Source organism: Erythrolamprus reginae, chromosome 1 (assembly GCF_031021105.1).
Source record: "Erythrolamprus reginae isolate rEryReg1 chromosome 1, rEryReg1.hap1, whole genome shotgun sequence".
Classification (NCBI taxonomy): Eukaryota; Metazoa; Chordata; class Lepidosauria; order Squamata; family Dipsadidae; genus Erythrolamprus; species Erythrolamprus reginae.
In genome coordinates, this window is record NC_091950.1 from 20,325,838 (window position 1) to 20,348,886 (window position 23,049).

The window sequence follows — 23,049 nt, forward strand, 5'->3', positions numbered from 1 at the left end:
AATTTAGAATGCAATACTTTATTTATTTTATTTTTATTTATTTGTCAAAAACATGCACAAGATAGCAGGTATTGGTGTAAACATAAACATAAGCAAAACATGGGTCGGGTAAATTTGGACAATAGTGCATTAAGACAGGGACGGTAGGCACAATGGCGTGCTTTTGCACGCCCCTTACAGAACTCTTAGATATGGGGTTGGCAGTCTAAGGTTAAAGCTTTTGGGGTTTGGGGAAGAATCCACAGGGTCAGATACTGTAGTCCAAGCATTGAAGCCCTGCATTGGAATTGGACCAGAGTACCTCTGGAACCGCCTGCTACCGCACGAATCCCAGCGACCGATAAGGTCCCACAGAGTTGGCCTTCTCCGGGTCCCGTCGACCAAACAATGCCGCTTGGCGGGCCCCAGGGGAAGAGCCTTCTCTGTGGCAGCCCCGGTCCTCTGGAATCAACTCCCCCCGGAAATTAGAACTGCCCCCACACTCCTTGTCTTTCGTAAATTACTCAAGACCCATCTATACTGCCAGGCATGGGGGAGTTGAGACACCTTTCCCCCAGGCTTTTTTATATTTATGTTTTGGTATGTATATGTTGTTTGCTTTTTAAAATATGATAGGGTTTTATGTGCTTTTTAATATTAGATTTGTTTTCGCTGGAATATTGTTTTTATTGTTGTTGTGAGCCGCCCCGAGTCTTCGGAGAGGGGTGGCATACAAATCTAATAAATTGAATTGAATTGATTACTCTATTGTTAAAGTTGTATTTTCTGCAATTGAGTTTGAAGTGGTTTATATTGCGTTCAAATCTATTGTGTGTTTGTGTATTACTGCAGTTGAAGGTGAAGTATTCATTGATAGGTATGACAATGTGGTAGATAACTTTATGAACTAATTTAGAACATAATGAAGGTGACATAGCTCTAAGCTATCTAAGCCCAAACTTTCAAGTCTTGTAGTATAAGGTATTCTGTTGCGCCCAGAAGAATGGAGGAGCATTCTGGTGAAATACGTCTGGAGCTGTATTCAACAATTGGTCTAGTAAATGTTTTGTATGCTCTGGTTAGCAGTGTAATATTGCCAGAGAACAAGCTAATCAAGATTAGATTAACAACTCTTAGTGCCTTTTTGGCAATGTTGTTACAGTGAGCTCTGGCACCTAGGTCATTAGATATCAGTATTCCAAGGTTTTTTGACAGAGTGAAGGTCGTCTACAAGATCGCGTCCTCTAAGCTTTTATTTTGTGTTCTGGTTCTTTTTGCCGATGTGTAAGAAAGAGCATTTGTTGATTGAGATTTCAAGTGGCCAATTGTCTGACCATTCTGATGCATGGTCAAGGTCTTTTGAAAGGTGTTGTGGTTCAGCCTGAGCCAGATCAAAGACCAGCTGCGTCTCTGCTGGCTCCATGCCCAGGGGAGTCTGAGAGCGGAGGGGAGAGTTCTTTGCAGCCGGACAGTGGAGACAGCAGTCAAGAAAGTGAAGATGAAGCAAGGCCTGGGAGCCCTGGGGAAGGGCTATCTGAAGCAAGTAGCTTTGATTCTCTGGATTCCCTGGAGTCCCTGGATGACAATGCACAAGCTATCATTAGTATGTGGCAGAGACGCCTAGCTCAAAGGAGACCTCAACTGTGTAGATATTATCAGCACTGAATGAGGAGCACCTGGGGGTTGGGTGTGGTCCTCATTAGCAGGGAAGGGTTTATAAGGCATGAGAACCATTTCGGCAACGTGGAGTGTTATCAAAGAGGAGTTGGTGTTATCTGCATTTTCTCTCAGCGTTTTTGTTCCTGGCTCGTGGCCCAGCAGTCTTGAAGACCGGTGGGAGGTTTTTGTCTGTTAGCTCAACAGCCTCGTTTGGCATTAAGGATCCTGTTTTTCTGTATGAACAATTGCTTTTGTGGTGTTTTTTTTGGAGTTCCAGTGCTTTCCTGACCTGTAAGGACATTTTCTGTTGGCTTCTTTTCTCTTTACCATTATAAAACTGTGTTTGGATTCAACCGGTGTGTCTGGCTTATCTTTTTGGGTTGGTCATAGCTTCCGGAGTGACCCAGACAGAACAAAAGGTAGCCGTGTTATTGGTGATGTTGATTAGTTTAACATCATCAGCAAAGAGAACATAGCAGCTGATAATATGGTCACAAAGGTTGTTTATGTAAAGTATGAATAGTGTTGGTCCTAGAACGCTGCCTTGGGGGACACCATTGATGATAGGAGCAGGATTTGATAGGGCACTCCCTATTTTAACCACTTGCTGTCTGTTTGACAGGAAAGCAGATATCCAGTACCAGATTAAAAATACTGACCGGAAAACTCCAAAAAGAGGGTGATATAACTGTGTCCCTTTAATGTAGGGAGCCATTCAAGAATGAAATCAGCTAGGAAATACCCAGAGGGCATCCTGAATAGCTAAATCAGGGGAAAGAAAGATCCGAGGTTGCATAACTCATAAAACAAACCAGTGTCAACAAAATAGCCTGGGCTGCAATAATACAGCAGACCTGTATTAAGTCTGAACTGGTTGGGAGACAGATCAGAAGCAACGTGAGAAAATATTATTTTACTGAAAGAGTAGTAGGTGCTTGGAACAAACTTCCATCAGATGTGGTTGGTAAATCCACAGTAAATGAATTTAAACATGCCTTGGATAAACATTTTTTTTAAATTCTTTGTCCAATATACAATACATATGGAAGAAAATAGACATTAAGTAATATATATAGGGATAGTAAGTAAAAAGAAGAGAAGTAGATGAGAGGGAGAGAATATATATGATATATGAGAAAAGGAAAGACAATTGGACAGGGGACGAAAGGCACATCAGCGCACTTATGTACGCCCCTTACTGGCCTCTTAAGAACCTGGAGAGGTCAATTGTGGAGAGTCTAAGGGAGAAATGTTGGGGGTTGGGAGTTGACACTATTGAGTCCGGTAATGAGTTCCACGCTTCAACAACTCGATTGTTAAAGTCATATTTTTTACAGTCAAGTTTGGAGCGGTTAATATTAAGTTTGGATCTGTTGCGTGCTCTTGTGTTGTTGCGGTTGGAGGTGAAGTAGTCGTTGACCGGAAGGACGTTGCACCGTATGATCTTGTGGGTAATACTTAAATCGTGTTTTAGGCACCGCAGTTCTAAGCTTTCAAGACCCAGGATAGTTAGTCTATTTTCGTAGGGTATTCTGTTTCGAGTGGAGGAGTGAAGGGCTCTTCTGGTGAAATATCTTTGGACGTTTTCGAGAGTGTATATATCCATCCTAAGATAAAATACAGGAAATAGTATTAGGGCAGACTAGATGGACCATGAGTTCTTTTTCTGCTGTCAGTCTTCTATGTTTCTAGCTGGAAGCCCTCGCCGTTGAATTTTTGGCCTGCCAGGTAGATCCAAAGTGCAGCCTTACCATTGTGACGTTTTCTACAGCTTCTCTGAATATATCTCAAGATTTGTCTTCTTTATTCTCAGATCTGTGAATCAGGGCAAGCACACCGGAGTAGACATTGTCTGCTGCTACCATAAAACCGCTACTACTCCCCCTTTTGATCGAGTGAACATATATCATAAATTCAGAAATGAGACCAACGGTTTCACCAAGATGAATAAGTACAACTTGGACCCAAACAGCCTTTTTGTCAATGGTAAGAAAAAGATGGCTTTCATGACTAAACAGATTATATGAGTTAGGTGGAACTTAATCAGGTCTGACCAATGTTATAAAATAAAACTTAAATTATAGTTTCTGTCTGTGACACCTTGGAGAGATGCCAGAGGGTTACAAGACTCTTTTAGCTGTACCAAATTCAGACAACGAAAATCTAGATTAATTAAATATGGCATCAGTGTTTACTGCCAACTCATGGTCACTCAGAAGTTTGCGGTCCAGACATGCTGTCCCTGATTTTTTTCCTGACACTATCCCAAAACCTCTTAAAGTAATCATTGGATTAAAGGGATACATTATATAGACTTAATACAGGGGCCTACTAAAACTAAAGGCTATAGATATTTGGGGACATTCAGGATAATTTGAAACCCTGACTATCTGAAATTTGTTGACATGGAATTATTGGAAGTGTGTAGGAGGAATTTATCCTATGTTATTTTTCTCATGGTGGACAGCTGGAGAGAGACTTCTGTTAATGCTATGTGCATAAGTAGTTGGGTGTTCAAATATGTAAAGCAAACAAGCAATGTATGTTTAAGGATTTAGTACATTGTTGCTTTAAGAACTGGTGATGCAGTAAACCATAAGAGGAAGCCAGCATCGTCTCTCTTGGGGGAGAATTGTTGTAAGAACTAATGTGCGTAGTAGGAACTATGTGTTCTCCTGTTGGTTTGTATATGTGTACAGTATGTATAGAGATGATTGATTGATGTGTTTTGTGAATGACTATGATTGTTACTGACTACGATATTTGATAAATGTAACATTTTGGTGTGCTCTTGTGCCTTCTTTTGTGACTGTCTTTGCAATTTTGCAATTCTCTTTCCCTTTTAGACTATAATGAAGCATCATCTCCTCCGACCAGTAAGTACCCTTTATAGATGTTTCTTGAGCCATGGGTTCCAACTGTGGTACACGATCTAAAATGTCCAACCTCGTCCCAAATATAACAATTGCAGAGCAAATAAAGCAGTAGGCCCCACACAGGCTTTTGCCACAGGTGATGGGTGGAAACTACAGAGATGTAGGAACAAGTTGAATATTAGATTTTCCAGAGAGTAAAAGGTGTTAACCAGTATACTATGTCATTCTCCAAAATGGTATCTTCAGTAGAGATCTCCAAACAGAGAGTGGATACTGATTTCCGATATTCCAACTCGGATTATGACCATTAGAAATTGTTCTGTAACACTGAACAAGAAACTTCCTTGCGAATTTACAGGGCAAGCCCTTCTGTAAGGTGCTCCTTTATATTCTTTATAGTCCTGGGCAGTCATCTGTTCTCAAAGCTTAATCCATCAATTTTTCTCTTGCACTACTTGTTCTTCACTCTCTGCTCGTACTTCTTGCCCTTTTCTGGATCCACAGCAGATCGAGAATGACAGCTACTTTCAAATTGTGAAACACATCTGCTTGATCTTAAACTTCCGTAATGCACCACTGAACCCCCCTGTGTCCATGACAGGAACTGCACGATACAAAACAGTGATTGATGAATAGATTATATGCCCTCAACTCTGGTTTCCATATCTGAGATTCACTGTACCTTTTCTAGCTCTTCCTCCCACCTCCAAACCTCCAGTGGCAACTGAATGCTTCACGGTCAACTTCACTGCGACCAATTTGATGTATAGGCAAGAAATGGCTAATCCCACATCAAACATTTTCAGCTCATCACAACGATCCTTCGTTAATTTGGTAAGAAGATCAATGCATGCTTAGTCCAATAGCTCTTAGACATAGGACTTTCATAAAGTACTCAGCAATAGTATTTTACTACTAACAATAAGAGCCGGGGTGGCGCAGCAGGTAGAGTGCTGTACTGCAGGCCACTGAAGCTGACTGTAGATCTGTAGGTCAGCGGTTCAAATCTCATCACCGGCTCAAGGTTGACTCAGCCTTCCATCCTTCCGAGGTGGGTAAAATGAGGACCCGGATTGTGGGGGCAATAGGCTGGCTCTGTTAAAAGGTGCTATTGCTAACATGTTGTAAGCAGCCCTGTGTCTACGGAGAAGGGCAGCATAAAAATTGAATAAATAAATACATACATACATACATACATACATACATACATACATAGTTTTTTTCATTAAATCAAGATAAGGTCTCTTATGGTAAATTGACGAGGAAACAAATGCATAGTTTTCCAAGTAGATCTTGAACGTAAGATTTTCATAAAATAATCAGCAGTCATGTTTTACCACCAGCAATAAATCATTTTTTCCTTTACACCTAGGTGAGACAGATCTTGGATACCAGTAAAATTGGTCCTGATCTCATCAGCTGTAGTTTATCAACCTTAAGGTAATATAGAATGTGTTCTGTCGAGCTCTCTGGTAGAATCCTCCCAAAAATGCACAGATACAATTTCAGACAAACACACGTTTGAAAATTCAAAACAATGTTCTTTATAATGAAAATTCACTTAAAACCAAGCCCTCTTTTGGTATAGCAAAGAACACTTGTCTCCAAACAAACGGGTAATTTGTACCAGTTCTGTGATACTTAGCTTGCAGCTGTGAGGCAATTCACAGTCTTTCTTTTTTCACAAAGTGAAACACACTTTGCCCTAGTTTAGTTCCAAAACGGGGAAAAATCAGCACACAAAAGGTCAAAGTCAGTAAAGCAGTCACGAACCACGATCAGATAATCCTTCACAATGGCCAAACCCACAGGCTGCTCTTTATAGCAGCCTCACTAATTACCACAGCCCCACCCAACCACAGGTGGCCTCATTTTCTTTGATAATAATCTCTCAGTTGTTGTTGCCTATGCATCGCTCTCCGCATGCGTGGCTGTATCATTAACTCTTGTTCCGAATCCAAAGAGGAGCTACATAATTGATCTCCTTCTGAGCTGTCTGCCACACTCTCCTCCTCCCTGTCACTCATGTCTTCTTGGTCAGAGGAGCCTTCATCAGATTTGAAGTTGCTAATTCTCTGACCATTCTGATACATGGTCAAGGTCATTTTGAAGGGTAACGGTGTTATTGGTGATGTTGAATAGTTTAACATCAGAGAAGGCAGAAATGCTTATAATATGATCACAAAGGGAGTTATGTAAAGTATGAATAGTGTTGGTCCAAGAGCGCTGCCTTGGGGGACACCATTGATGATAGGAGCATGATTTGATAGGGCACTCCCTATTTTAACCACTTGTCTGTTTGACAGGAAAGCAGATATCCAGTACCAGATTAAAAATACTGACTGAAAAACTCCAAAAAGAGGATGATAGAACTGTGTCCTTCTAATGTAGGGAGCCATTCAAGAATGAAATCAGCTAGGAAGTACCCAGAGGGGATCCTGAACAGCTAAATCAGGGGAAATAAAATGTGAGGTCACACACTCAGAAAAAGCCAGTGTTAACAAAATAGCCAAGGATGTAATAATACAGCAGAATTGTATTAAGTTTGAACTGGAAGCCCTCACCTTTTACTTTTTGGCCTGCCAAGTAGATCCAAAGTGCAATTTTATCTCTGTGACGTTTTCTACAGCTTCTCTGAATATATCTCAAGAATGTGTCTTTTTATTCTCAGATCTGTGAACCAGGGCCAGCACACCGGAGTAGACATTGTCTGCTGCTACCATAAAACCACTGCTACTCCCCCTTTTGATCGAGTGAACATATATCGTAAATTCAGAAATGAGACCAACGGTTTCACCAAGATGAATAAGTACAAACTGGACCCAAACAGCCTTTTCGTTAACGGTAAGAAGAAGATGGCTTTCATGATTAAACAGATTATGAGTTAGGTGGAACTTAATCAGGTCTGACCAATGTTATAAAATAAAACTTAAATGATAGTTTCTGTCTGTGACACCTTGGAGAGATGCCAGAAGAGTACAAGACTTACCAAATTCAGACAATGAAAATCCAGATTTATTCAAAATGGCAGAAGTGTTTACTCACATTTCACGATCATTCAGAAGTTTGCGGTCCAGGCATGCTGTCCCCGAACCTTTTAAAGTAATTGTTGGATTAGAGGGACACTTTATATAGACTTAATACAGGGGTCTACTAAAGCTAAGGAATATAGCTATTTGGGGACATTCAGGATAATTTGAAAACCCGACTATTCGATATTTGTTGTCATGGAATTATTGGAAGTGTGTAGGAGGAATTTATCCTGTTATTTTTCTCATGATGGAGAGTGTTGTGGTTAGTTCTGGCCCAGCTCCTTCCCCAAGGAATGTGCAGGTGGATGGGGGGGGAGACATCCACATGCTGCAGGCTTGTTTTGCTCCCGATGGAATCTGCCGATGAAGCCTCCCCTGACCAAGGAAGCATGAGTGACAGGGAAGAGGGGAGTTTGGCAGACAGCCCAGGAGGAGATCAATCCTCTGTATCATCCTTGGATTCTGAACAAGAATTAATGACACATCCACGCATGCGTAGAGTGATGCATAGGAGACAACAACAGAAGGATTATTACAAGAGAAAATGAGGCCACCTGTGGTTGGAATGGCTACAGTAATTAGGGCTGCTGCTATAAATAGCAGCGTGTGGGTTTGGCCGTTGTGAAAGAGTATCTCATCGCAGTACTTCAGGAATCCTGTGTTGCTGTTTTTTGGACTTTGTTGATTTTTCATGCCTTTGAAACCAAAGCAGAGCAATGTATGTGTGTGTGTATGTCTCACTTCGTTGGAAGAAGGGGTGTGGAGTTTCTTCACAGCTGCTAGCTAAGTACTTAAGGTTAATTGTACAGACTACCCGGTTGTTTTGCGATGAGTGCTCTTTGCAATACAAAAAGAGTGCCTAGTTTATTTTGAATTTTGTGATAAAGAACATTGTTTTGAATTTTCAAACGTATGTGTGTCTGAAATTTGTACCCTTTAATTTTCGGGAGGCTCCTACCAGAGAGCCCGGCAGAATAGAGAGCTTGAGAGAGAGAGTTCCCATTTTGGTGTGCTCGTGTGCCTTCTTTTGTGATTATCTTTCCATTTTTGCAATTCTCTTTCCCTTTTAGGCTATCATGAAGCACCATCACCTCCGACCAGTAAGTACACTTTACAGACGTTTCTTGAGCCATGGATTCCAACTGTGGTCCACAATCTAAAATGTCCAACCTCGTCCCAAATATACTGAGAGCAAGTAAACTAGTAGGCCCTACAGATTTTTGCCACACCTGATGGGTGGAAACTACAGAGATGTAGGAGCAGCAAGTTGGATATTAGATTTTCCAGATAGTAAAAGGTGTTAACCATATACAGTGGTACCTCAAGATACGAACCCCTCGTCTTACGAACAACTCGTGATACGAACCCGGGGTTCAGAAAAATTTTGCCTCTTCTTACGAACTTTTTTCGAGTTACGAACCGGTGTTCGGAGACTGCTGGGAAGCCGCGCGGCTCTTTTAAAAGGTGACAGCCGGGCGGCGGGGCTTCCCAGAAGCCTCCCGAACGCCGGTTCGTAACTCGAACAAAGTTCGTAAGAAGAGGCAAAATTTTGCTGAACCCCGGGTTCGGTTCGGGAGGTTGCTGGGAAGCCCCCCAGGCCGGCTGCGACGTTTTAAAACAGCCGCGCCGCTTCCCAGCTGTCTCCCGAAGCCGAACGCGGAAGTTCGGCTTTAGCGTTTGGCTTCAGGAGACAGCTGGGAAGCGGCGCGGGTGTTTTAAAAGGTCGCAACCGGCCTGGGGGGCTTGCCAGCGCCCCCCCGAACCCCGAACCCGGGTTCGGGGGGGTGCTGGCAAGCCCCCCAGGCCGGCTGCGACCTTTTAAAACACCCGCGCCGCTTCCCAGAAGCCTCCCAAACGCCGGTTCGTAACTCGAACAAAGTTCGTAAGAAGAGGCAAAATTTTTCTGAACCCCGGGTTCGGTTCGGGAGGTTGCTGGGAAGCTCCCCAGCCCGGCTGTCACCTTTTAAAACAGCCGCGCGGCTTCCCAGCAGTCGCCGAAAGCCGGTTTTTTGCGGGGGGGGGGGGGGGGGTTTGGTTGCACGGATTAATTGACTTTACATTGTTTCCTATGGGAAACAATGTTTCGTCTTACGAACCTTTCGTCTTACGAACCTCCTCCTTGCACCAATTAAGTTCGTATCATGAGGTATTACTGTACTATGTCAATCCCCAAAGTGGTATCTTCAGTAGAGATCTCCAAACAGAACGTGGATACTGATTTCTGATATTCCAACTCCGATTATGACCATATGCCATCAACTCTGGTTTCCATATCTGAGATTCACTGTATCTCTTCTAGCGCTTTCTCCCACCTCCAAACCTCGAGTGACAACTGAATGCTTCACGGTCAACTTCACTGCGACCAATTTGATGTATAGGCAAGAAATGGCTGATCCCGCATCAAAGATTTTCAGCTCATCACAACAATCCTTCGTTAATTTGGTAAGAAGATCAATCATACTTAGTCCAATAGCTCTTAGACATAGGACTTTCATAAAGTACTCAGCAATAGTATTTTACTACTGACAATACATAGTTTTTTTCATTAAACCAAGATAAGGTCTCTTATGGTAAATTGACGAGGAAACAAATACATAGTTTTCCAAGTAGATCTTGAACGTAAGATTTTCATAAAATAATCAGCAATCATGTTTTACCACCAGCAATAAATCATTTTTTCCTTTACACCTAGGTCAGACAGATATTGGATACCAGCAAGATTGGTCCTGATCTCATCAGCTGTAAGTTATCAACCTTAAGGTAGGTACCGTATTTTTCGGTGTATAAGACGCAACTAGATTTTAGAGGAGGAAAACAAGGAAAAAGTATTCTCAACCAAATGGTGTAGTATTAAATAGTAATAGTAACCTCTCCAGCCACGAGTGGGTGGGTTTGTGGCTCACGGTGTTTTCTGTGGGAAATGTCACCCTTCTTTCTTTCTTTCTTTCTTTCTTTCTTTCTTTCTTTCTTTCTTTCTTTCTTTCTTTCTTTCTTTCTTTCCTTCCTTCCTTCCTTTCCTCCTCCCTTCCTTCCTCTCCACTTCTTTCTTTCCCTTCCTCTCTCTTTCCCTTTTCTTTCTTTCTCTCCACTTCTCTCTCTCTTTTCCCTCTCTCTCTCATTCTCTCCCTCCAGGTCTTTCTCATTTCTGTGTACCTCTCCCTCTCTCCCCCCCTTTTCTCTCTCATTTGTTTCTCTCTCCCCCCTTTTTGCTTTCATTTCTCTCATTTTTGTTTTTCTCTCTCTTTCCTCTCCCTTTTCCTTTTCCTTTCTCTCCTTTCTCTCTCTCATTTGTTTCCCTCTTCTCCCTCTCTCATTCTCCCTCTCTCTCTCAATCTTTCTTTCATTTCTCCCTCCCTCCTCTCTCATTTGCCTCTATTTCCTCTACCTCATTCTTTCCCTCCATCATTTTCTCATTTTCCTCTCTTTCTCCCTTTTTCTCTCTCATTTTCTACCCCTCTCACTTCCCCCCTCTTTTTCCATCCCTGTCTCCTCCACCCTTGAACGCGTGCGTGTGTGTGTGTGTGTGTGTGTGTGTGTATTCACTCTTGAACCATTTCCAAAAACAGGCGAGGGCTGGGGGTTTTTCTCTCTCTTCCTCTTTGGGTGCTTTTTACCATATGATTTAAATCAAGAGTCACTTCTCTCACACTTTTGTTCTTTCTCTCTTTCTTTTCATTCTCTGCTTTCGTCATTTTCTTTTTTCTCTCTTTTTCTCCCGTTTTTGCTCACATTTCTCTCTTACTCTCTCCCTTTCATTTCTGTTTTTCTCTTCCCTCTCCCTCTCTTTTTATTTATTTATTTATTTATTTATTTATTGGATTTGTATGCCGCCCCTCTCCGGAGACTCGGGGCGGCTAACAGCGACAATAAAACAGTGTACAATAGTAATTTGGCATTAGAAATGATTAAAAATCCATTAATATAAAAACCAAACATACATACAGACATACCATGCATAGAATTGTAAAGGCCTAGGGGGAAAGAGGATCTCAATTCCCCCATGCCTGGCGGCAGAGGTGGGTTTTAAGGAGTTTACGAAAGGCAAGGAGGGTGGGGGCAGTTCTAATCTCTGGGGGGAGTTGGTTCCAGAGGGCTGGGGCCGCCCCAGAGAAGGCTCTTCCCCTGGGTCCCGCCAGGCGACATTGCTTAGTTGACTGGACCCGGAGAAGATCCACTCTGTGGGACCTAACTGGTCGCTGGGATTCGTGCAGCAGAAGGCGGTCCCTGAGGTAATCTGGTCCGGTGCCATGAAGGGCTTTATAGGTCATAACCAACACTTTGAATTGTGACCGGAAACTGATCGGCAACCAATGCAGACTGCGGAGTGTTGGTGTGACATGGGCATATTTGGGAAAGCCCATGATTGCTCTCGCAGCTGCATTCTTTTTCCTCCTCCCCTTCTTTCTCTCATTTGTTTGTTCTTCCTCTTCCTCGTTCTTTCCCTCCATCATTTTCTCATTTTTCTCTTTCTCCTTTTCTCTCTCTCACATTCCCACCTCCTCTAACTTCCCCCCCTCTCTCTTTACCTCTTATCTCTCTACCTCTACCTCTGTCTCTCTGGGGACCAGCCAGCAACCTACCCCATTTCTTCCGAGCTTATCCTCCGGATTCATGCAGAACTGCAACACTTCCTGGTTTTACAGCCGGCTGAACAGGATCGACTTCTCTCCTGCGCTCTGCGCTCTGATCTCTCTCTGGCCATGCTCCGCCCTGTGGCTCCGGTTTCAGCCGCTGCTACTGGGACTCCCAAGATGCGCGAGGGGATGCCCTTCCCGCTTCTCCGCAGGCGAATCCTCCTTACAAGGGGCTCCCATAGGCTCCGCTCTGCACCAGGTTAAGCCCGCGCAGCAAAGTGTCGCATTCCAGGCCCTCCGGCTGGCAGGGACAAGGTGGGTGCGCCATCGGAATTAGCTGGTCCCGGTGGAGAAAGTGGCAGTGGTAGCTGGGGTCTGGGGTGTGGATCTGACATTCCCAGTCCTGCTGCGCCTGGAAGGGAAGCCGCCGGAGCTACCTCAGCAGTTGCCACCACCGCTGCTGCTGCTGTTTCTGCCGAGACCGCCTAACTCAGGCAGCGTGACCGCATTGTCTCAGCCGGAGGCCCAGGGCAGCTGCCTGGAATGCGATGCTTTGCTGCGTGGGCTTAACCTGGTGCAGAACGGAACCTCTCGGAGCCCCTCACAAGGAGGATTCCCCGCATACAACTGTGGAGACGCAGGCAGGGTGTAACCTCAAATTAAAAATACCAGATTAAAAATACTGATTGAAAAACTCCAAAAAGAGGTTGATAGAATATCTAATGTAGAGAGCCATTCAAGAATGAAATCAGCTAGGAAATACCCAGAGGGGATCCTGAATAGCTAAATCAGGGGAAAGAAAAAGGTGAGGTCACACAACTCATAGAACAAACCAATGTCAACAAAATAGTCAGACTTGCAATAATACTCACGGTCACTCATGCCCTTATCACCTCGAGGTTCGACTACTGCAATGCTCTCTACATGGGGCTACCCTTGAAGAGTGTTCGGAAACTTCAGCTCGTCCAAAATGAGCCTTCCAAGAAATGCCCATATCTCACCATCACCCCACAGACTGCATTGGCTACCAATTTGTTTCCAGACACAATTCAAAGTGTTGGTTATGACCTATAAAGCCCTGCATGGCATAGGACCAGATTATCTCCGAGACCGCACGAATCCCAGCGACCGGTGAGGTCTCACAGAGTTGGTCTCCTTAGGGTCCCATCGACCAAACAATGTCAGCTGGCGGGACCTAGGGGAAGAGCCTTCTCTGTGGGGGCCCGGCCCTCTGGAATCAGCTCACCCCAGAGATTCGTACTGCCCCCACCCTCCTTGCCTTCCGAAAAAGTTTAAAAACTCATCTTTGCCGCCAGGCCTGGGGTTCCTTAGACCTTCCCCCCTGACCGATGAATGCTTAGTTTGACTGCTGAATGAATGATATTGATAGTTTTTAATTAGAATTTTAATTGTTTTTTAAGGTATAATTGGATTGTTATTATTGTTTCTTGTTTTTCTATATATGCTGTGAGCCGCCCCGAGTCCTCGGAGAGGGGCGGCATATACATCCAATTAAATAAAATAAATACAGCAGATCTGTATTAAGTCTGAACTGGAAGCCCTCACCGTTGACTTTTTGGCCTGCTAGGTAGATCCAAAGTGCAGCCTTACCGTTGTGACGTTTTCTACAGCTTCTCTGAATATATCTCAAGATGTGTCTTCTTATTCTCAGATCTGTGAACCAGGGCCAGCACACCGGAGTAGACATTGTCTGCTGCTACAATAAAACCACTACTACTCCCCCTTTTGATCGAGTAAACATATATCGTAAATTCAGAAATGAGACCAATGGTTTCACCAAGATGAATAAGTACAAACTGGACCCAAAGAGTGTTTTTGTTAACGGTAAGAAGAAGATGGCTTTCATGACCAAACAGATTATGAGTTAGATGGAACTTAATCATTTATTTATTTTATTTTATTTATTTATTTATTTATTTTGTCCAATACGCAATGAGGGTTTTAGTGGGTATATATCTATATACACATAGTAAAATACATGATGAAGGTTATGGAGGAGATACTCATAGTAAAATATATCTAAGAAATAATAGAAAAGAAGATACATAGTAATAGAACATATCAATGAAAGAATAGAAGAAGAGATATAGGAATAGAAGAAAGATATAGGAGATATAGGAGAGCAATAGGACAGGGGACGGAAGGCACTCTAGTGCACTTGTACTCGCCCCTTACTGACCTCTTAGGAATCTGGATAGGTCAGCCATAGATAATGTTATAACCAATGTTATAAAATAAAGCTTAAATGATAGTTCCTCTCTGTGACTCCTTGGAGAGATGCCAGAAGGGTACAAGACTCTTTTTAGCTCTACCAAATTAAGGCAATGCAAATCTAGATTAATTCAAGATGGGAGCACTGTTTATTAACACTTCATGATCATTCAGAGGTTTGCAGTCAAGACATGCTTCCCTGTTCTTTTGGATGATTTTTTTTCTGACAGTTCCAAAACCTTTTACAAGTAATCATTGGATTAGAAAGATATTTTATGTAGACTTAATACAGGGGCCTACTAAAACTAAAGGCTATAGATATTTGGGGATCTTCAGGATAATTTGCAACCCGAGTATCTGAGATTTGTTGACATGGAATTATTGGAAGTGTGTAGGAGGAATTTATCCTATGTTATTTTTCTCATGGGTGGAGAGCTTGAGAGAGACTTCTGTTAATGCTATGTGCATAACTAGTTGGGTGTTACACTATGTAAAGCAAACAAGCAATGTATGTTTGGATTTAGTACATTGTTGCTTTAAACTGGTGATGCAGTAAACCATAAGAGGGAGCCAGCCATTGTAAGAACTAATGTGTGTAGTAAGAACTATGTGTTTTCATGTTGGTTTGTATATGAATACAGTACAGTTTGTATTGAAATGATTAATTGATGTATTTTGTGAATGACTAGGATTGTTACTGACTACGATATTTGATAAATGTAACATTTTGGTGTGCTCTTGTGCCTTCTTTTGTGACTGCCTTTCCATTTTTGCAATTCTCTTTCCCTTTTAGACTATCATGAAGCATCATCACCTCCAACCAGTAAGTACACTTTATAGATCTTTCTTGAGCCATGGGTTCCAATTGTGGTACATGGTCTAAAATGTCCAACCTCGTCCCAAACATACCAATTGCAGAGCAAGTAAAACAGTAGGACTCACGCAAGTGATGGGTGGAAACTACAGAGATGTAGGAACAAGTTGAATATTAGATTTTCCAGATAGTAAAAGGTGTCAATCAGTATACCATTTATTTATTTATTTGTTTGTTTGTTTGTTTATTTATTTATTTATTTATTTATTTAGTCCAATACATAATACACATTGAAGAGAATAGATATGTAATAATATAAATAAAGAAAAGAATAGAAGAAAAGATATAAAAGTATAGGTGAACATATTAGAAAGGAAGAAAAGATAAATGAGATAAGGAGAGACAATTGGACAGGGGACGGAAGGCACACTGGTGCACTTATGCATGCCCCTTACTGACCTCTAAGGAACCTGGAGAGGTCAATGGTGGATAGTCTAAGGGAAAAATGTTAGGGGTTAGGGGTTGACACTACTGAGTCAAGTAATGAGTTCCACGCTTCGACAACTCGGTTGCTGAAGTCATATTTTTTACAGTCAAGTTTGGAGCGGTTAATATTAAGTTTGAATCTGTTATGTGCTCTTGTGTTGTTGCGGTTGAAGCTGAAGTAGTCATTGACAGGTAGAACGTTGCAGCATATGATCTTGCATGCAATACTTAGATCGTGTTTTAGGCGACATGGTTCTAAGCTTCCTAGACCTAGGATTGATAGTCTTTTTTCGTAAGGTATTCTGTTTCGAGTGGAGGAGTGAAGGGCTCTTCTGGTGAAGTATCTTTGGACATTTTCAAGGGTGTTGATGTCCGAGATGTGGTATGGGTTCCAGACAGATGAACTGTATTCAAGGATGGGTCTGGCAAAAGTTTTGTAGGCTCTGGTGAGTAGTCACCAGATGTCAGTCTCCAAAATGGTATCTTCAGTAGAGATCTCCAAACAGAGAGTGGATACTGATTTCTGATATTCCAACTCTGATTATGACCATTAGAAACTGTTCTGTAACACTGAACAAGGAACTGCCTTGTGTATTTACAGGGCATGCCCTTCTGCAGAGTACTCCTTTATAGTCTTATGCAGTCGTCTGTTCTCAAGGCTTAACCCATCAGTCTTTCTTAAGCATAATTTGTTTTGCAGTCTCTACCTTGTGAATTTATTCTGCATCTTGAGAATTTACAGTCATTCCCTTCTGCAAAGTACCCGTTTTATATTCTTGAAAAGTGCTACCAGTACCAACCCATCAGTTTTTCTTTTCTGGATTGAGAATAACAGTTACTTTTAAACTATGAAAAGCATCTGCTTGATCTTAAACTTTTGCAATGCACCACTGAGCCCCCCTGTGTCCATGGCAGGAACCGCAAAATGCAAGATGGTGATTGATGGATTGATTATATGCCATCAACTCTGGTTCCCATATCTGAGGTTCACTGTATCTTTTCTAGCTCTTCCTCCCACCTCCAAACCTCGAGCGACAACTGAATGCTTTACGGTCAACTTCACTGCGACCAATTTGATGTATAGGCAAGAAATGGCTAATCCCACATCAAACATTTTCAGCTCAACACAACGATCCTTCGTTAATTTGGTAAGAAGATCAATGCATATTTAGTCCAATGACTCTTAAGACTTTCAAAATATACTCAGCAATAGAGTTAAGCAAGAGTTGTTGCTTAACTCTTAACTTAAGACTTTCAAAATATATTCAGCATTGACAATAAATACATTGATTTTTCATTAAGCCAAGACAAGGTCTCTTATGTAAATTGATGAGGAGACAAATGCATAGTTATCCAAGCAGCCGTTCCATATAACATTTTTGTTCTGCCGGCGTGTTTCAACCGCCCATAATTACAGGGTAATTAGTCCAGGCAGATACACACCACACGATAAAAGGAAAACCCAAAAGTCTTTATCAACAGAAAAACAGAAACAGCTCCCTTTTTAAATGTCAAAGGGATTTTCTGGTACACACAAGGCACAGGTTAAATGCAATCCAGTTGCTCACCCAATAACTGGGAAATTGAGTCCAATTCTAAAGTCCAGAGAGTCCACACACAATCTTGAACAGCACAAAAATCACGATCTTGACAAAACAATCAATCAGATAAACTGCCAGGAGGCTAAAACACCAGGCTGCACTTTTATCTGTAGCACTAATTACAGCAGCCCCACCCAACCACAGGTGGCCTCATTTTCTCTTGTAATAATCCTTTAGTTGTTGACACATGCATGGATGTGTCATTAATTCTTGTTCAGAATCCAGGGATGATACAGATGATTGATCTCTCCCTGGGCTGTCTGCCAAACTCCCCTCTTCCCTGTCACTCACGCTTCCTTGGTCAGAGGAGGCTTCGTCGGCAGATTCCATCAGGAGCAAAAGAGGCCTGGGGCATTTGGATGTTTCCTACATATCCACCTGCACATTCTTTGGGGCAGGAGCTGGGCCAGAGCTAACCACAACACATTTTCATAAAATAATCAGCAATCATCATGTTTTACCACCAGCAATAAATTGTTTTTCCTTTACACCTAGCTGAGAGAGATATTGATTACCAGCAAGATTGGTCCTGATTTCATCAAGTGTAATTTATCAACCTTAAGGTACGTAATATGGAATGGAGATTTTTTTCATGATACCTAAATGATCTGTTATGGGGGTGGAAGTATTCTGAGATACTGTAGATGTCTCGCAAAAACTAGTCATATTTGTGAGAACCCATAGTTTCTTTCCGTTTCAGTCTGTAATATACCACATTGATATACAAATCTCTAAAAGACTCCTTTTCATCCCAGACAATTTCTTTGTTTCAATATTCAGTTCCATGGCTGGAGGCTCCATAGTTATCTTTCTCCACTCCTTCCCACAATTGGGTTTGAAGTGAAATTCAAATGAAACACCAGATTAAAAATACTATTTTTAAAAATACTATTTTTAAAAATACTATTTGTCACACTACTTACCAGAGCTTACAAAACTTTTGCCAGACCCATCCTCGAATACAGCTCATCTGTTTGGAACCCATATCGCATCTCAGACATTAACACCCTTGAAAATGTCCAAAGATACTTCACCAGAAGAGCCCTTCTCCACTCAAAACAGAATACCCTACGAGACTAGACTTTCAATCCTGGGCCTAGTAAGTTTAGAACTAAGACGCCTTAAATAAGATCTAAGCATTGCCCACAAGATCATATGCTGCAACGTCCTGCCTGTCGGCGACTACTTCAGCTTCAACCACAACAACACAAGAGCACAGAACAGATTTAAACTTAATATTAACCGCTCCAAACTTGACTGTAAAAAATATGACTTCAGTAACCAAGTTGTCGAAGCGTGGAACTCATTACCGGACTCCATAGTGTCATCCCCAAACCCCCAACACTTTACCCGTAGATTATCTACGGTTGACCTATCCAGATTCCTAAGAGGTCAGTAAGGGGCGAGTACAAGTGCACTAGAGTGCCTTCCGTCCCCTGTCCTATTGCTCTCCTATATCTCCTATACCTTTCTTCTATTCCTATATCTCTTCTTCTATTCTTTCATTGATATGTTCTATTACTATACCTTCTTTTCTATTATTTCTTAGATATATTTTACTATGAGTATCTCCTCCATAACCTTCATCATGTATTTTACTATGTGTATATTGATATATACCCACTAAAACCCTCATTGTGTATTGGACAAAATAAATAAATAAATAAAATAAATTTTAAAAATTCCAAAAAGTGGGTGGTGGAACTGCTAATGCAGGAAGCCATTTAAGAATGAAATCAGCAGTAACGCATAATCATAAAGGATTACTTGGAAAATACAGTGATACCTTGTCTTACAAACTTAATTGGTTCCGGGACGAGGTTCTTAAGGTGAAAAGTTTGAAAGACGAAACAATGTTTCCCATAGGAACCAATGGAAAAGCGATTAATGCGTGCAAGCCCAAAATTCACCCCTTTTAGCAGCCGAAGCGCCTATTTTTGCACTGCTGGGATCCCCCTGAGGCTCCCCTCCATGGGAAACCCCACCTCTGGACTTCTGTGTTTTTGCGATGCTGCAGGGGAATCCCAGCAGGTATTTCACTGAGGCTCCCCTTGCTGGGAAATCCCACCTCCGGACTTCTGTTGCCAGCGAAGCGCTCATTTTTGCGCTGCTGGGATTCCCCTGCAGCATCAGAAAAACCTGTAAGTCCGGAGGTGGGGTTTCCCATGGAGGGGAGTCTAAGGGGCATCCCAGCAATGCAAAAACGGGTGCTTCACTGGCAACGGAAATCCGGAGGCTGGGCATCCCAGCGGCGGCGGTGGGTTTGTAAGGTGAAAATAGTTTGTAAGAAGAGGCAAAAAAATCTTAAACCCCGGGTTTGTATCACGAGAAGTTTGTATGACGAAGCGTTTGCAAGACGAGGTATCACTGTATATGTATGCCGCCCCGAGTCTGCGGAGAGGGGCGGCATACAAATCTAAATAATAAATAAATAAATAATAAATAAATAAATATACAATGATAAAATATGCATTAAGATAAAGAAAGGTATAGGTGGTTTAGTTTTGCTTTACAGTTGTTTCAATAATGTTAACTTGTTTATTATTTTGAAGTATGTAATAAATAAAATCTAGACTTTACAATTTGGGGGGGGGAGAGACAATATAGCCTGCATGATAAATCACTGAAGTATATATGAAATTAATTTGTTAATGGAAAAAAGCATCTACTAATTTATATACTTGAGACAAATTATAGTCTGGAGTACAATTAATATACGGTAATATAAATATAGTGACTTTAATGCTAAGATAATGCTAATATCTTTATATACTATTATTAATTTAATGTTCTTCGGTACTTACTATTGTGTTTTCTTTTTAAAAGTGGAAAATTAATAAAAATATTTAAAAAGAAAAGAAAAGAGTGAAATCAGCTAGGAAATACCCCAGAAGGAATCCTGAATATTATTATTATTATTATTATTATTATTATTATTATTATTATTATTATTATTATTTATTAGATTTGTATGCCGCCCCTCTCCGTAGACTTGGGGTGGCTCACAACAATAACAAAGACAATGTAAGAATAGTTAAAACAGTGGGAAGAAAAATGTGAGATGGCATATTCATGGAACAAACCAATGTCAATAAAATTATAAAGGTTTGCAGTGATACAGTAGACCTGTATTAAATCTGAACTGGAAACCTTCATATTTTAGTTTTAGGCCTGCCAGATAGATTCAAGAGCAACATTATCTATGTGAAATCATTCAACGTCTTCTACAGCTTCTCTGATTATATCTCAAGATGTGTGTTTTCATTCTCAGATCTGTGAACCAGGGCAAGAACACCAGAGTAAACATTGTCTGCTGCTACCGTAAAAATGCTACTACTCCCTATTTTAACCACTTGCTGTCTGTTTGACAGGAAAGCAGTTATCTAATACCAGATTAAAAATACTGACTGAAAAACTCCAAACAGAGGGTGATAGAACTGTGTCCCTTTAATGTAGGGAGCCATTCAAGAATGAAATCAGCTAGGAAATACCCAGAGGGCATAAATCAGGGGAAAGAAAGATCCGAGGTTGCATAACTCATAAAACAAACCAGTGTCAACAAAATAGCCTGGGCTGCAATAATACAGCAGACCTGTATTAAGTCTGAACTGGTTGGGAGAAAGATCAGAAGCAACGTGAGAAAATATTATTTTACTGAAAGAGTAGTAGGTGCTTGGAACAAACTTCCATCAGACGTGGTTGGTAAATCCACAGTCACTGAATTTAAACATGCCTGGGATAAACATATATCCATCCTAAGATAAAATACAGGAAATAGTATTAGGGCAGACTAGATGGACCAGGAGGTCTTTTCCGGCCGTCAATCTTCTATGTTTCTAACTGGAAGCCCTTTTTGGCCTGCCAGGTAGATCCAAAGTGCAACCTTACCTCTGTGACGTTTTCTACAGCTTCTCTGAATATATCTCAAGATGTGTCTTTTTATTCTCAGATCTGTGAACCAGGGCCAGCACACCGGAGTAGACGTTGTCTGCTGCTACCATAAAACCACTGCTACTCCCCCTTTTGATCGAGTGAACATATATCGTGAATTCAGAAATGGGACCAATGGTTTCACCAAGATGAATAAGTACAAATTGGATCCAAAGAGCCTTTTTGTCAATGGTAAGAAAAATATGGCTTTCATGACTAAAAAGGTTATTTATAGTGTTGGGCAAACTTCACGAAGTTCGGGTTCGGCGAACTCACCTGTACTTTGCCGTGAAATTCGGGTGAGTTCGCCAAACCTGAATCTGAACTTTACCCGAACCTGAACAGCAGCAGCGCTTTTAAAAAACTTTTTTAAAAAGTTTGGGTTTAGCGTGAAGTTCGGGTAAAGTTCGGGTTCGGCCGAACACCGTGAAACGCCGCCACCCGGGAGGAGAATGGGGAATCCCATTGTGGGATTTCCCACCTCCTTTTGCTTGCGGCGCTGCGGGGGCGGGGCTTTGATGTCACGGAGACTCCTTCCTCCCCATTTCGGCCGGCCAGGAAGTAGTCTTTGCGAGTTCAGTTCACCCAACACTAATTATTTATTCATTCATTCATTTAGGAAATTTATATTGCTGCCTATTTGTACCTGGCAACTCAGGTTATAAGGTTATGATGTTGGTTAGCGCTCAATTGGTTGTGACCAATGTTATGCATCTTCAGTCATCGTTCCTGCTTGTGCCACCATGGAGAGATGCTAGAGACCTCATTTAGCTCTACCAATTTCATGCTACATAAATCTAGATGACCATAACAAGTTTATTAGCTCATCATGGTCATTTGGAGTTTTGCTGGCCAGAGTGCTGGCTCTGTTGTTCTGGATTATTTTTTCCTGATGTTGTCTTAGAAGCAATCATTGGACTAGGTCAAGGGTCTGCAAACTGTGGCTCTGGAGCCACATGTGACTCTTTCATCCCTCTCCTGCAGCTCCCTGTCACTCAAAATATGTGTCACAACCACCAATGTGTGATTCCGCCGGCACGTGATTTATTGAGATTTTTTGACCCATCTTTTTTTTGGGGGGGGGGGGGGGTCAAAATGTTTTTGTTGCGTGCAGCAATAAAAATTCTCTGTAGCAGTTCATCGATTTAATAAATGCAATGCACTATAGATTTTTTTACGTAGCATAATGGTAAAAATATAATATATGCAGTGCTATCTTCATTTTAGATGTCAAAAGGGTTTTGTGGTTCCCGGTGATTTCTTTTCTGTGGAAGACAGGTCCAAATGTCTCTGAGTATTTTAACCCGTGGAGTAGGTAGACACTTTATATAGTGTTAGTTCATAGTGTCCTACTTAAACCAAACTTCTGTTTGGGGACCTTCAGGATTATTTGCCACCCTACTATTGAGATTTTTTGACACAAAGTAGTTGGAAGTGTCTGGAGGAATTTATCATATCTTATTTTTTTTCATGGTGGAGAGCTTGAGAGTGTTCTGATCTCCGTCTAAGGCCACTGGTAATTGGAATAAAGGAATTCTAAATGCATATACAGTGGAACCCCGACATAAGAGCTGCTCTACTTACGAGCAACTCGAGATAAGAGCTGGGAGGGGAGAGATATTTTTGTTCTACTTACAAGCCCAAATTCGAGATACAAGCGCCAAGGAGCTGTCTCCTGAAGCCGAACGCTAACTTCCGCGTTCGGCTTCAGGAGACAGCTGCGAAGCGGCGCGCGTGTTTTAAAAGGTTGCAGCTGGCCTGGGGGGCTCGGGGGGTGCTTGCAGCCGGCCTGGGGGGCTTGCCAGCACCCCCCGAGCCCCCCAGGCCGGCTGCAACCTTTTAAAACACGCGCACGGCTTCGCAGCT

General features: G+C 41.9%; 1 protein-coding gene across 9 annotated transcripts in view; it reads left to right on the forward strand.

Moving 5' to 3' along the window:
* The window catches only part of LOC139164426 (pneumococcal serine-rich repeat protein-like), a 141,107-nt gene that overhangs the window by 57,081 nt on the left and 60,977 nt on the right, over window positions 1–23,049 (forward strand). For 6 of the 9 annotated variants that reach the window (XR_011558620.1, XR_011558621.1, XM_070746533.1 and 3 more), the window contains exons 10-22: window positions 3,452–3,624; window positions 4,485–4,514; window positions 5,206–5,348; window positions 5,887–5,954; window positions 7,186–7,358; window positions 8,617–8,646; window positions 9,846–9,988; window positions 10,239–10,306; window positions 13,793–13,965; window positions 15,146–15,175; window positions 16,658–16,800; window positions 17,749–17,816; window positions 21,203–21,375. Coding sequence is in view for 7 of the 9 variants with exons in the window: in XM_070746533.1 (XP_070602634.1) it covers window positions 3,452–3,624; window positions 4,485–4,514; window positions 5,206–5,348; window positions 5,887–5,954; window positions 7,186–7,358; window positions 8,617–8,646; window positions 9,846–9,988; window positions 10,239–10,306; window positions 13,793–13,965; window positions 15,146–15,175; window positions 16,658–16,800; window positions 17,749–17,816; window positions 21,203–21,375 (1,415 nt within the window). In the remaining 2 variants the exon portion in view is untranslated. The remainder of the gene's footprint in view (window positions 1–3,451; window positions 3,625–4,484; window positions 4,515–5,205; window positions 5,349–5,886; window positions 5,955–7,185; window positions 7,359–8,616; window positions 8,647–9,845; window positions 9,989–10,238; window positions 10,307–13,792; window positions 13,966–15,145; window positions 15,176–16,657; window positions 16,801–17,748; window positions 17,817–21,202; window positions 21,376–23,049) is intronic. The other 3 variants (XM_070746560.1, XM_070746578.1, XM_070746597.1) reach the window with 3 other exon arrangements.